This window comes from Cricetulus griseus, chromosome 4 (assembly GCF_003668045.3).
Source record: "Cricetulus griseus strain 17A/GY chromosome 4, alternate assembly CriGri-PICRH-1.0, whole genome shotgun sequence".
Classification (NCBI taxonomy): Eukaryota; Metazoa; Chordata; class Mammalia; order Rodentia; family Cricetidae; genus Cricetulus; species Cricetulus griseus.
The window spans coordinates 214696313-214709787 of NC_048597.1; the positions used below are offsets into that span (position 1 = coordinate 214696313).

The window sequence follows — 13475 nt, forward strand, 5'->3', positions numbered from 1 at the left end:
TTCCACCTGTCAGTTCTGGGATGAAACTGCAAAACCCTTTCAGTGGCCATATCTCCCGCCTTTAGCACCCAACCAATCGGGCTGTTTTCTTTTTAAGATTTATTTATTTTATGCATGAGTGCTATCTGCATGTACACCTGTATGACAGAAGGGGGCATTACATCCCACTATAGATGGTTGTGAGCCACAATGTGGTTGCTGGGAATTGAACTCAGGACCTCTGGAAGATGAGCCATCTTAACGGCTGAGCCATCGCTCCAGCCCCCTTGGGCTGTTTTCTTAGCTGTCTGAGTAACAAGTTTGAGTCGAACTGTCCAGCTTTTCCATGGCACAGATGAATGTCTCTCCACTGGTGCCTCCTGCTGTGGCTGTAACCCAGACAGACCCTGTCCAGCTTCGCTCATCCTTTGGCTGTGAGCTCCTAGGACCTTCTTGTCTGTGACCAGGTCTGCTTTTCTCCCCTCTGGGTCAGGGAATATCCATGAATTTTAAAAACCTACACTGGAGGGGTCCTTAGGAGATGGTTCAGGGTAGAGATGGGGAAACTGAGGCCCCAGGAAAGGAACAAAGGTAGTATTGAGCTCAGAATCAGGTTGTGACTAAGCAGCACCCTCACCCGTTTCAGAGCCAGTAGTCCGGGCAGAGTACCTGCCAAAGCTTTGTGCAGGGGGGTAGATGTACCCCTCTGATCCCACCTTCCTTTCTCCAGCTCAGGAGAAATCTTTCAGGTGGCCTCTGATACACTCGAGCTCTGTCCTGCCAATTCTGGGGTCTGTTCTGGTGCCTCGGGAGGGCCTAGGGCAGGGTCCTTGCGAAGTCCCTGGAGGCGCTGAAGGAGTGTCCGTGGATGCCAGGCCTGTGGCATGCATACTTTTGGGGGCCTAGGCAGCGCCTGGCGAGTGAGGCGGCCCAGCGCCAAGCGCACCGGGCGCTGCAGCAGGCCGTAGAGGAAGGGGTGAGCCGCGAAGGCGGAGTAGGCTACCCAGGTGACAGCCGCCTCAGCTGCTGCAGCGCGCGCCGCGGGTGCCAAGCACGCGCAGCCATAAGGCAGCCAGCAGGCTGCAAACTGGCCCACGGCCAGGGCTGGGGCCAGGGCCGCCTTGCCCCCGGGTAGACGTGGCCGGAGGGATGGCAAGAAGGAGAGGCGGCTGTCCAGAGAGTCGGAGCGGAGCCGAGTCCCTCGCGGGGGCCGGAGAGCGGCGCGCCGCGCCACCAGGAAGATGCTACCGTAGGCGGCCAGAAGCAGGAGGGCGGGCAGCGCGAAGGCCAGCAGCGCCCAGAGCGGCCGGAAGGGTCCGAGCCCCCCGGCCAGGACGGAGCAGCGAGCCGGAGCGGGAGGTGGCGCGGGCGGCGGTCCGAGCAAGGAGAGCGCCCCCAGGAGCGCTGCCGCCGCCCACACCGCGGTGAGCACTAGCGCCGGCGCCGGGCGCGCGCCTGGCCGCAGCGGGTGCACTATGAGACGGTAGCGCGCCAGGCCGAGCGCGGCCACGCCGAGCGTGCAGGCGGGGAGCAGAGCCGCCGAGAGGAAGCGTGCCGCCCGGCACGATGAGGGGTCCAGAGGCACACTACCCAGCCCCGGCGGCCCGGCCAGCAGGCCCAGAGGCATGATGGAGGCGGCTGCCAGCAGGTCCACAACGCACAGGTGCGCCAGGTAGAAGGCGTCTTGCAGCCCGGGCGTGCGCAGCACCACCACGAGCAGCGTGCCGTTGCCCAGCACAGCCCCCACCTCTACGAGAACCGCCAGGATCAACCCCACCGAGCCCGCGAGTTCCGTGGCGCTTATCCCCGTGTTGTTAGCCATCTGAGCGTTCAAGCTTCACTGGGACTGCTATGGGGAGAGCCAAATGGAGCCTCCAGCTCCAGGATTCCCAGAACCTGTCCCATGCTCCTCAGGGCCCCTCACCTCGTAGGCTGCCCAGGAGGTGACTCCGACGCCCAGGCTGCCATCTTCTTCTGGGGTTTGGTGGGCCCTATGGATGGATGCAAGGCTGAGCCTGGCTCGGCTTTCTTCCCCTGCCCTAGCCCAGCTCCAGCAAAGCAGCCTCTGTGGAGATGGTACCGGCTGTCACTCTGATGCTGCCCTTTGGAGACACACAAAGCTAGTAAGGGAGGGGTAGGGCCCGGCGCCAGCTCGCTTGGTCCTAGCAGCTGCCAGCTGGAGACTGGAGGCTCTTCTGTGAAACTGTCCAAGGGTACAGTTTTACTGAGCCTAGACCCTTCCCTGCCTTGTGCGCGTGATGTGGGGCACGAATGGACGGACAGACTTGGGGATAGGTTACGCAGTACTTTTCTTGAGGAATCAGTCACGAAAAATTTTAGGTTTCTTGGACCCCCCTCCCCCCGCCCGGAGTTCTGAGGGAAGGAAAGTAAAATCTCAGGGCATGGCACGGAGTGGGTGCTCAGCCAATGCTACCTTGGCGCCTCACCTTGTGGAGGAAACGTTGAGGAGGCCTTAGCAGGAAACGGATGCTTTCACTGCTAGCAAGTACTCTCTTGTAAAAAGCGCCCTGCCTATGCATTCGAAAACTACCCCTTCCCAGTCTCAGAACGTGCAGCTTGAGCCAACAGGGTCTCCACATAAAACTCAGTCCTGTCAACGGTGGTGGTGCTCGCCTTTAATAGCACTCGGGGAGGCAGAGGCAGGGAGATCCCTGTGAGTTCGAGGTCAGCCTGGTCTACAAAGAGCTCCAGGACAGCGTGGGCTGTTTCACAGAGAAACCCTGCTGCGAAAACCAAACAAACACAAAACCCTCAGTCCTAGCCAGTCATTATGTAGCATTCCTAACTCCCCCACCTCCCCCAACCCCCCTCCCCTGCCCCCTTGTAGATGGCTCTAAGAAAGGCCTGCAACTCCAGGGGCACATGCTCAGGTTACAATCAACCAGCCCCAGGACGAAAACCTGTTATGTGTCTTTGAAGCCCCTTCTCCCTTGAACCAGACTTGAGTCTCCCTAGGACTTTGATTAATGGGGATCTCAGACATCCTGTGTCCTGAACAGAACCAGGACTCTTGACTGTTCCCCAATTGGCTCCTTGCAGAGTCTTCTTGGCAAATTTCTTGTCACGACAGAGCTTCCTATCTTTCTAGCTTTCCTTTCTCCTACACCCAATCTAATCCATCAAGATCCCAGGAATCCACTTATTTCTTATCACTGTCTCCTCCCCCCAGGCCACTACTGTTGCTGTCCATTAGAGCACCACAGCACCCTCCTCACAGGCCTGGCCTTTGCTCCTGCATCTCAGGTTGCTTATCTGATTTGCCCTTAGGTTCCTTCCCCACTCTACTTACCCTGGTCCTCACCAGGCTTGTCTGGAGGAATTCAGGCAATGAAAGTTAACTCAGCAGAAAACTGGAAGGTGGGAGGTAGGAAGCCAGGATGCTTTCCCTCTGGTGTTTAGCCTGGGCCTCTACAGCCCTCTGTGGAAGACATCTTTTCTCCCTGTACCTCTGGTTTCCTTCATGGACCCTCTTCTGCGCTCTTGTTCTTGCAAGATGAACCTGGCCCCATCACTGTCTCCTCCCATTATTGCTCCAGCCTCCGGGTGGTGGGTGGTGATGGCTTCCTTGCTGTTGCTCATCTCTGGATTGCCTCATCATCTCCTGTTTGGTAGTTTCTGTTCTTTCTCTGTATCCAGTTCCCAGGGTCTTCCATTATCTAATGTAATTCTTGTCTTGCTGTCTGGATTGTTCCAACTTGTTCCCGACAGTCCGCTCTTAGCAGCCTGCCTAAAAAGGACCCTTAAAAAAAAAAAAAATCAGGTGGCATCATGAAACCTGTTCCTTTCCCACCAAGAGCTGTCCATCGCCAGTTTGAGCTCCACTGTATAGCTGTCTTCTGCCCACCTCGCATCACCTCTCCTCCCCCTCCTCGCCCACCATGCTTCCGGGCACTGTAGTCATTTGCTGTTTGTGCCTCTCACCTGGCAAACTGCTCTCCAGGATCTTCGCATTGCTGCTCCCTCTATCTGCTCACACCTCGCTTCTTACTGTCCTGTGGTTTATTTGTGTGTTCATTATTTTTCAGGCAGCACCTAATATAGTCTAGGCTGGCCTCATGTGCTAAGGATGACCTTAGGTTTCTAGTCTTACTGCCTTCATCTCCTGAGTGCTGCAATCCCAGGCATATGCTGCCAGGTCTAACTTTTTAAAATTATTTAGTTTTATTTCATGTGCATTGCTGTGAGGGCGTCAGATCCCCTGGAACTGGAGTTACAGATAATTGTGAGCTTCCATGTTGGTGCAGGGAATTGAACCCGGCTCCTCTGGAAGAGCAGCCAGTGCTCTTAACCACAGATCCATCTCTCTAGCTCCCCTTGTCTAATTTTTGTTCTGTCATTCATTTACTTTGGTTTTCTATTCACAAGAGAGGCCTGTCTTCACCGTCTCTTCTGAAAGCACTCCAGGTTGGGCTCACATTAATCCTTTTACCCTGCTTGAGTGCTCTTGCAGGCACTCTCCTGATATACTGTTTCATATATATGTGCATGGCTATTTGGAGCCTCTTTTACTGGGATGAAAGAGCTGGGCCCTTCCTTGTCTGCTTCTTGCTTGCACCGATGTCTCCAAGGTCATCACAAGAACAAGGTCAGTAGTACTTCAGCTCTAGAGATCAGGCTCTGGTCTCTTGCTGTGACTCATCCCATGATGGAATTGATAGGCCAAAATTTCCATCACTCAGATGAGAAGGGCGGGGCCCAGAGAGGGGAGGTAAGTGCTCAGAGCATACAACTAGAGCTCTGCTCACCTGCTTCCTAGAGCTCACCCCACACTGACAGCTTGGATGTGGAGTTTGCCTCTAGGGAGTAGAGTTGGATCTTTGAGGTTTTCATTCAGAGGGTGGGAAAAGCCAACTCCTCACTCCTCTGCTGTCTGCCCTGCCAGGCCTCCACAGCCCAGGGAAGGCTCAGCAGGGTCCATGAGACCAGCAAAGGAGAGAAAAGGAGTCTAGAGAGGACAGTGAGGGGTGGGAACTGTGGTGGGTTGGTGGGCGCATTCTACCTCCCAAATCACTATACTTAATGAAAAAAAAAATTAGATGCCAGACATGGTGGCGCACGCTTTTAATCCCAGCACTCAGGAGGGCAGAGGCAGGAGGTCTCTTGAGTTCAAGGCTAGCCTGATCTACATAATGACCATAGTGGCTACATAGTGAGATGCTGTATTTAAAAAAAAAAAATAGAATTCGTTGTAGTGAGTGTGTAAGTCTGTGTAAATCTGCAGAGGGCTGCAAGGAGGATAAACCAAAGCAGATTGCAGCGGGCTCACTCCAGCAGATGAGTGGGGATGAGGAGAAGAGCAGGAAGGGTCTTCCATTTCATCTCATTATTACTGGGGGGATGTGTGGGGTGCTGAGGCATGCGTGCGTGTGGAGGCCATTCACCTTTATGTGGGTTCTGGAGACCAAACTCAAGTTGCCAAGCTTCATACTAGGCAGCTCGCAACCATCTCTAACTCCAGTACGAGGGGATCTGATGCCCTCTTCTGGTCTCTGTGGGCACCAGGCACACAAGTGGAACTCAGGCAAGACACCCATACACATAAAGTATAACTTAAAGAGACATTGTATGAATGTGCACTCTTCCTCATGTCAAAACGAGCTGGATGTGATGACACACACCGGTAACCCCAGCGCTTGGGAGGGTGAAGCCGGAGGGTCAAGAGTTCAAGGGCAGCCTAGGCAATACAGCAAGACCCTGTCTCAAAAAAAGTTAAAGTTATGAAAGGAAAAATGGTTGAGGAACATTTTTCTGATTAAAAGAGATATGACAAAGTAACATACGACCCACAGACGGGACCCTGCTTTCTGGCACTTGCACCCGGCTAGGACAGGGATATCCAGATGACAGCTGTCAATCTTTGAGGAGTGCCGAGGTGGGCCCCTCTGATACAGACTCAGCTTGTTTATGACGTCCAGATGTGAGACTCACAGGGATGCTTGGTTCACCTGGCAGTGTTTAACTAAGGAGACAGAATCAGGTGGATTTCCACATGACTGTTTCTGAGTTTGTGATGAGGCTCCTCTTTGTATGCTCAGTTATTAGAAAAGATAGGTGCTACAGAGATAGCCTTGAGTGGGTAGGAGTGGGTGTGGCCACTATCAGCTCAGGTGAGCACACACTTCTTGGTGTTCAGCTGGAGCTGCCATGTGTAGGGCCACTATGGAGAGAACAGAAGCCTGTGGCCACTGTATCATAGACCAAGCTGAGGCTAGGGTCTCATGCTGACCCTGCCTATGAGGCTGCAACGTAGCTCAGTGTTATAGCACTTCCCTTAAGACGCCCAAGGCCCCTGTTCAGTCCCCAGCCACAAAACAGAAATACAAGAAAACCCCCAAATGGGCTGGAGATGTAACTCAGTTGGCAGAGTACATGAACTCAGGTTAGGGGTGGGATCTAACCCATTTTAGCCTGTGCCTCTTTAAATATCCCTTTAGGAGGCAAGGTTCTGGGGTCACAGCCATGGCCATGGGAGGGTACTGGGAATCACCCTTTGCTATTCAGGGGGGCCTGGCAGGAAGAGGTGAGATGGATCCAGCAATCCCACCATTCCAAAGGAAATGAAACCAGCAGGTTGATTTTTTTTTTTTTTTAAGCACTGTTCACAATAACCAAGACACAAACCGTCCTGACTGCCCCGTTATGGGTGAGTAGGCAAAGAAACTGTGGTCTGGACTACTATTCAGTCTTGAAAAAGAAAGAAATGCTGGTGTTTGACACACATGGGAGAATCTGCAGGACATTGTGTTAAGCTAGCCAGGCACGAAAGACAAATACCACAAGATGTCACTTAATGTGTGGAGCCTAAAAAAGTTGGACTTGGGCTGGAAAGATGGCTCAGCAGTTAAGAGCACTGGCTGCTCTTCCAGAAGTCTCGGGTTCAATTCCCAGCACCCACATGACAGCTCACAACTGTAAGTCCTGTTCCAGGGGATCCGACACCCTCAAGTGGACATGTATGCAGGAAAACACCAATGCACATAAAATAAAAATAAATAAGTTGTATAAAAATTGAACTTGTGTATACAAAATTCAGTCAGACAGGAGAAATAAATGGGTTCAAGAATCTATTGCACAACACAATGACTATAGATACTGACAATGGACAGTCATTTTTTACTTCATGATGGTGATACATTCTCATGAACGTGCTACTAGGCGCTTTTGTTATTGTGTGTAGCCTGTTTACACAGACCAAGATGACAACAGTGGCGTTAAGTACCTTAGTACGTGCAGGCCATCATTGACCACAACATTGCCTTTCATAGTTTTGAGGCAGGGTCACACTCTGTAACTCAGGCTAGCCCTCGCTGCTTAGCCCAGGCTGACCTTGAATCCACAGTGATTCTCCTGCCTCTGCCTCCCAAGTACTGAGATTACAGGCATGAATCATCATTGCCTGCTTCAGAACATTGCTAATTGGCTCTGCTTCATGATTGTAATTTTTTTAAATTACATGTCTTGCTATGTAACCCAGGCTGGCCTCCAACTCCCAGGGTAGTGTTTTTCTTGCCTCTGCCTCCTGAGTAGATGAGGCCATAGGTGTGCACCAATGTGTCTGGCATATATTACATTCTTGGGAAGCCAATGGCCGTATGGGAGCCTGACAGAGGAGTGTGAAGATCAAGATCACGGCCCAGCCTAGCAGGTCCGGGGAGCGCAAGCAGTTCAGAGGTGAATCTCCAGCAGGTAGCGCAGACGACACTGGCTCTCCTTGTATATGAGGTACTCACTCTGGCTGAAGTGGGAGCGTTTGAACGATGGGCACGGCACAGGTCGACCTTGAGGCACCACTACCTGCTGCCCGTCCAGCTCTAGTTTAATGTCCTGGGTGGGATCTGTATGGGATGGAGAGCCAAGGGCTCACTGGTGCCCTGTGCTCCCTAGCTTGCTCCCTGTGACTTGCCACTTGTTATGGGGAATACCACCTCATTCCTATGCCCATTCATCCCCCAGCTCCCCCAAAGCCCCAACCAATGGCATGACTTCTTCAGCCCTCTTAGGCATCCTGGAGGGATTTGTTGACTCGGTGGGTATTTGTTGGATGACACAGAGAATCAGTCCTCCCAGGAAGACTGCATGTTTTTGCCTGTATATAGTCTACTCCCTCAGTTGTCTTCTTTCTGAAAATACCCCCAGTCCCTTATGTCAACCCCACTTTTATCTATAGGCCTGCTGATATCTGGGGCTCACCAGGCTCTGTTTGGCCTCGGGCGATGACACTGTCAAAGCCAGGGGGTGGACTCTTCAAGCTGGGATCATCGGTGGTGATGTGGTGCTCTTTGCCTAGGGCCACCTCGCCCAGGAACATGTAGCCCACCTGGTGGTCCCCACAATGCATGGGAGTAACTAGAGGACACAGAGGTTCAGTTGCTGCAAGAAGCAGCTCAGGCCCTGCCTAACTCTCCTGCAGTGACAATGTTGCCTCCATCAGTTTTGCAGCCCAGGGAAGCACTTGCCATGTGCGAGCACCCCTCATCCTGGCCTGCTCCCTCCCACTTTGGCTGTCTCCCTGTCTGCCCCCCCCCCGCCCCCCCCCGCCTCCCACAGGCTCTCAGCTAATGAATCAGTGATGGTACCCCAGCCAGGGAAGGGGCACCTCTCCCTGGCCTGCTTTGTTCACTCTGTCATTGGCATTCCTCATGGAATCTTTTCATAGGTCTTCTGAGCCCTGCCCCCACCAGCCAGTCTTTCTTGGGGTCCTCTGTCCTCTTGGCAGGCTTCTTTGTCCGCCAAGAACTTCAGCCCATTTGTTCTTGGTTATAACCTTGCTTGCTTGGACTGGCAGGTGATGGGCGGCCTCCAATGATGTGTTCAGCCTGGGCTGCTGTGGTCACTAAAGTGAGGACACCCTGACCATGGGTTTGGAAGCCACTGGAGACGCCCGAGCCCTTCTTCCACTTGCTGCCATGCTACTGCCTCACACACTCTGCTCATGGGGTCTCTCAAATCATTTCTGCAGCCCTGGGCCAGGGCCTATGGGGGTGGGGGAGGGAGGAGAGAGAGAGAGACAAAGACAGAGACAGACAGACACAGAGAAACAGAGATAGACAGAATCAGAGAGACAGAGAGATGCAGAGAGAGAGGGAAAGAGAGATGCAGAGAGAGAGAGAGAGAGAGAGAGAGAGAGAGAGAGAGAGAGAGAACCCATCCTCCATTCCTCTGCTGTGGCCACTGAGATCTTCAATGTGGACATCCACCTCTGTGACTTTCTGGTCCCATGTCCCTGCCTCTCCTTCCACACAGAACACGCTGGCAAGTCCTGGCCCACACAGCTTTCTCCCCTCTCCTTCAAGAGTTCTCTTTTCCTGCTCAGAGTCTTCACTGCTCTCATCATTTCTGCCTCCCTCTTCCAGGATGACATGTCCCCGACTGCCAGGCATGTCTTGGGTCCTTGAGCCCTAGGGCACCTCACTGTGGACTGCGGTCAGTAATGCTTCTAAGATTCATCTCTCAGGACGGGGCCCAGTCCTTCTTGGTGCCTCCACCCCAACCCAGGTCTTGACCCAGGGGCACCTCACCATAGCCAGCTGACTTGCTGTTCTCTGAGGCAAAATAGATACCCTTGCCAACACGGCCACCGGAGTGCGGCATGATTCGGAGCCCGCTGGTGAGGATAGCAGCCACCACGGCCACATTGGTGCCATGCCACAGCAGCCTCCGGTTGCTCAGTTTGGAGTGGGCCTGGAACCTGTCTCCCTGAGTGGGGGAAAGGTAGGAAATGATAATGACATGCCACCTGTAGGTTCATGAGTCCCTCCCTCTTCTTTGTTAGCGTGACCGAAGCCTAGGGCCCCACAGGTCGCTGGCATACACTGGGCCTTGTGGGAACTGGTCAGAGTTGCTGAGCCAGCTTAGCAAGGAGCGGTAAGTAAATGTTATCCCCTAAGGGACAGGGTGGTGATATAGGGACTGAATGCCCCTCACCTCCCCTTCTCTGTTCACTTTCCAAACATGTTGCAGAGCTGGGCATCTGTAGTTGTTGCCAGTCTGTTCCAGGTAGGTCTGTATCGCCTGTGGAGAACACAGCCTGGTGACCAGGGCTGGGAGATCCAGGGACTAGCGCCCCATGGTTCTCCCACTCTAGAGCTCTCCTTAGGTCTGGGCATGCAGGAGAGAATGCTGAGAGCCAAGCTCCCTAGGCACCTCAAGGGCAGGATGGAAGGGCTCACCTTGTACTCCAGCCCCCCATTGTCCAGCAGTTGAAGCTGGCACCTGAGGAGCTGGTAGTCTCTGTCCAGTGGGTGTGGCACTTCCTCCAGTTTCTCCTCCTCCCCAGGGGCTGCCTGCAAGGTCTGGGCCAGCTCGATGTCTGCTAGCACCTAAGATAATGGGCACTGGAGCTTGTCTGCCTCCGGGACATCCACTTCCACCCCCAGCCTCTCCCGTGTGACAGACACCCCACCTGTCTGTCCCCACCCCATCTCTGTCTGACTTTCTCCTCTGTTGGCCCTCAGCCTGCCCGTTGCAACCTGGGCCCCATGACCATCTGCTCCTCTCCTCTTTGCCCAGTCTGTCTTGTATCCTCAGGGCCTGCCAGCCCTCACCAGCAGCATGTCCTTCTTGGCCCGAAGAATCTCAGGGGAGCTGATGGGCGGGGGCCGGCTGCGGCCAAAGTTGTGTGGGATAACGGTGTAGAAACGGGAGGACAGCTCCTCTAGGCTCTGACCACCGCCTGTGGGGGTTTTTATGGCCTCCTCTAGAGCTTCCAAGGCCTCAAAGCCCCGCGCAATCTGCTGCTTGCTCAGCTTTCCCAAGGGCATCTTCTTTACGTCTGGAGATGAAGGGTTATCTTAGCTCTGTGCCCCAATATCGGGGCCCCGCCACCCTGCTCAGAGCCCCTCTTCACCCAGGTTCATGAGGGTCATGGCGTTCTTGAACATCTCTTTGCTGAAGATGTTGGTGATGAGCCTCTGAGTGGCAGGGTCTAAGGAGCAGGGCTTAACCACAGTCCTCACTGGGCGTCCATCCACCTGTGGGGAGAGAGCCTGAATGGGCAGCAGGAGCAGCTGGCCAGGCGCTCACACAGGGAGCAGGGCAGGACATTCGAAAGGGCCCAGGCTCAGGCCAGCGAGGGAGGCCAGTATGAGGGTGGACTGCCAGGCAGGCAGCCCCTTCCCTCCGTCCCCTCCCGCCCCACCCGCCTCACCTTCGCCACGGCCTCTTGGGTCTCAGCTTCTCCCTGCATTTCGATAAGTGTGTACTTGTTGGGATGGGCCACAAAGTGGTCCCGCTCCCCCCACTTGTTCTTCGTCTTCTCCCGAAATTTCTTCTCAAAGTCCTTCTTTGCATCTTCCAGGCAGGTGAAGGGATTCATCTTGGTCTGGCCCACCTCTCCCTGTAAGTGACAACTTTCAGGGGCGTGCCCATCAGAAATGTTTGCTGGCCTCTGGGCTAGGCTGATTGCCTCGGAACAGCTGAAGGTGAGGCGAGACAGTCAGCAACAGTGGCCCTTTGGGGACTCTTGAAGTGTGTGCCGCGGATGGGGAGTGCTGGGGGCACAGTGGTGATGGGGGGGTCACTCACCACCCGGCCCCAGCGATTCCAGCAGAAGAAGTGGCCACCCTCCTCCAGCAGCTGGATGACATAGAACTTGTTGTTGTTGTTGCCGATGTTGGTCTGGTTCAAGGTACAGTCATAGTCCTCGTGGACCTGTGAGGGGTGAGGCCAGAAGGCAGCTCGGCTGGGCATTGACTGGGTGTGGGAACCGGGGGACATCAGAAAGGGTCCAGGTTTGCACTTGGTATAATGGCTCTGCCCTTGGGGACACAGTCTGACTGGATGTGACTGAGCCCTGTTGTGGGAGTGGGGATTTGGAGGGAACGAAACTGTTCCCTGGGTGGGGGAATCTGAAAGAGACCTGGCTCTGCCCTGAAGGAGAGATTGAGGGAGCACTGGTAAGTCCTGGGGCAATGAGTCAGCCCCCTGCCTTGAGTGTGATGCAAAAGGCAACACCATAGTGTCTGATGGTCAGACATGACCCACGCTGGCCTGATAGCAACATGTAAGCAACCCCTGGCTTACTTAGAGACTTTGAACTCCTGGGCTAGAACAGAGATCCCAAGGAGAAGGTTGTGAACCAAACATGGGTATAGCTCACCTGAGTTCTGGGGTTGCGGCTGAGTGGACACGCGGGGTCCACACGGATGATGCGCTGATCTGCAGGGGCTGCTCTGAGAGCCTCAGCGGTGGATCGGAAACTGTCCTCCTCCCCTGTCCCCTGTGGCCTCTTCTTGGAGCCCTCAGGCTGCACGGAAGACTTTCGTTTTGGAGCCATGGTTATCCTGGGTGAAGGGTAGGGAGCGTTCAGGGTCGCCTTTTAGGGGGCTGGCCGTCTCCTAGTTCTTGTTACACAAATCCCTGCTTTTAAAACTGCACTTTGCTCCTCAGATTTTGCCCCCTCCCCAAGCTGCAAGTACAAGGTTAGAGCCTGTCCAGTCCGCCCACCCCGGCTAGGAAGAAGTTGGTTCCCTACCCTCTCCAGTCCCTGAGGTAATAGGAAAAGTGAAAGGAGACTGGCACCTCCCACTTGTTGGCATCTTCCTTTCTAGAATATTTCTTCCTCCTGTCACTAAGCATGGATCTGGCAAGGCTGATGGGCTGAATCGTCTGAGCTATGGAGGGTGGGGGTGAGGGTGAGGGGAGCGGGGTGGGGACTGGGGAGCCAGAGCAGGGCACTAGAAACAGCCCTTCTGCAGCCAGATCTATCTCTCTAGAGCTGAGGTATAGAAGCCTCTTCCTAAGACTCCGGAGTTCCAGGGTGCCAGCCGAGGTTTCAGATAAGTGGCCTTCAACTGCCAGAGATAAGAAGCCACCCCTCCCTGCCCTGCAGAGGACTCCAGGGCAGGGCCACAGGACACTCACCCTAGAGAAACAGGACCCTGGAAGAGGTGGCTGTCACCCAGCCTGGTATCAGGAATGCTGAGTGTGCCTTCCAAGAAGCAAGTTCCAAGTCAGGGCTCCTGTCTGGTGACCCTCTGCGAGCCTTCTGCTTGTCTTATGGTAGGGATTTCCCAGCAACCACCAGAGCAGGGGAAAGAGCATAAGGGGTGGTGTAGAATTCCAGTTATTTGGCTCCTAGTGGGGTGAGTCAGAGGCTGGGCAGGCCAAGGTTGGTGGCCAGTCCCACAGATGAGAGGACCATAATCTAGACACACCCAAAACCGCAGGGCCTGACACACCCTTCATGCAGCTTTGACCAGGCGCATGCAGCATGTATCCGCTATTTGCCCGGTGACATGGGCCCTGGGTTTGGATACTGCCTCCTCTCCAGGGCTGCCTGGACTCCAGGCTCTGTGCTTTAGAGCCTGGCCAGGTTAGGCTTGTCGCGAATCACTCTTGGGAACGGAGATCTCCGCACCTCTGGCTCCCCCAAGTGGTCATGAGGCGCAAGCACAAAGAATGTCCTGGTCCCGCCCCTCCCTGTGAGTCGGGCGGCAGCAGAGCGCAAGCGCCGCAGGCCCAGGCCGGAAACAGGA

General features: G+C 54.6%; 2 protein-coding genes across 3 annotated transcripts; both read right to left on the reverse strand.

Annotated features, from left to right (window-relative positions):
• Positions 1-60: 60 nt before the first annotated feature.
• LOC113835519 (G-protein coupled receptor 62) lies at positions 61-4228 on the reverse strand. Its single transcript, XM_027414401.2, has 2 exons — positions 3290-4228; positions 61-2723 (listed from the first exon to the last, which is right to left on the reverse strand). Exon 2 carries the CDS (start codon positions 1799-1801, stop codon positions 725-727), a length of 1077 nt encoding a protein of 358 aa, XP_027270202.1. The 5' UTR covers positions 1802-2723; positions 3290-4228; the 3' UTR covers positions 61-724.
• Positions 4229-7047: 2819 nt separating this feature from the next.
• On the reverse strand, positions 7048-13356 carry Parp3 (poly(ADP-ribose) polymerase family member 3). 2 transcript variants are annotated; one of them, XM_027414411.2, is made up of 11 exons: positions 12862-13345; positions 12098-12281; positions 11524-11649; positions 11147-11335; positions 10847-10970; positions 10545-10771; positions 10170-10319; positions 9925-10011; positions 9519-9696; positions 8191-8346; positions 7048-7835 (listed from the first exon to the last, which is right to left on the reverse strand). In XM_027414411.2, exons 2-11 carry the CDS (start codon positions 12272-12274, stop codon positions 7666-7668), a joined length of 1584 nt encoding a protein of 527 aa, XP_027270212.1. In that variant the 5' UTR covers positions 12275-12281; positions 12862-13345; the 3' UTR covers positions 7048-7665. The 2 variants fall into 2 exon arrangements, with proteins under 2 accessions (XP_027270212.1, XP_027270213.1); XM_027414412.2 differs by lacking the exon at positions 8191-8346 and having other exon boundaries at positions 12862-13356.
• Between the last annotated feature and the right edge of the window lie 119 nt (positions 13357-13475).

Coding starts and splice junctions, on each gene's coding strand:
- LOC113835519 (XM_027414401.2), bottom strand. CDS start 1,801: ATGGCTAACAACACGGGGATAAGCGCCACGGAACTCGCGGGCTCGGTG.
- Parp3 (XM_027414411.2), bottom strand. CDS start 12,274: ATGGCTCCAAAACGAAAGTCTTCCGTGCAGCCTGAGGGCTCCAAGAAG. Junction 10,320..10,544: donor CCAAGAAGGACATGCTGCTG/GTGAGGGCTGGC, acceptor CCATTATCTTAG/GTGCTAGCAGACATCGAGCT. Junction 10,012..10,169: donor ATGGGGGGCTGGAGTACAAG/GTGAGCCCTTCC, acceptor TGTTCTCCACAG/GCGATACAGACCTACCTGGA.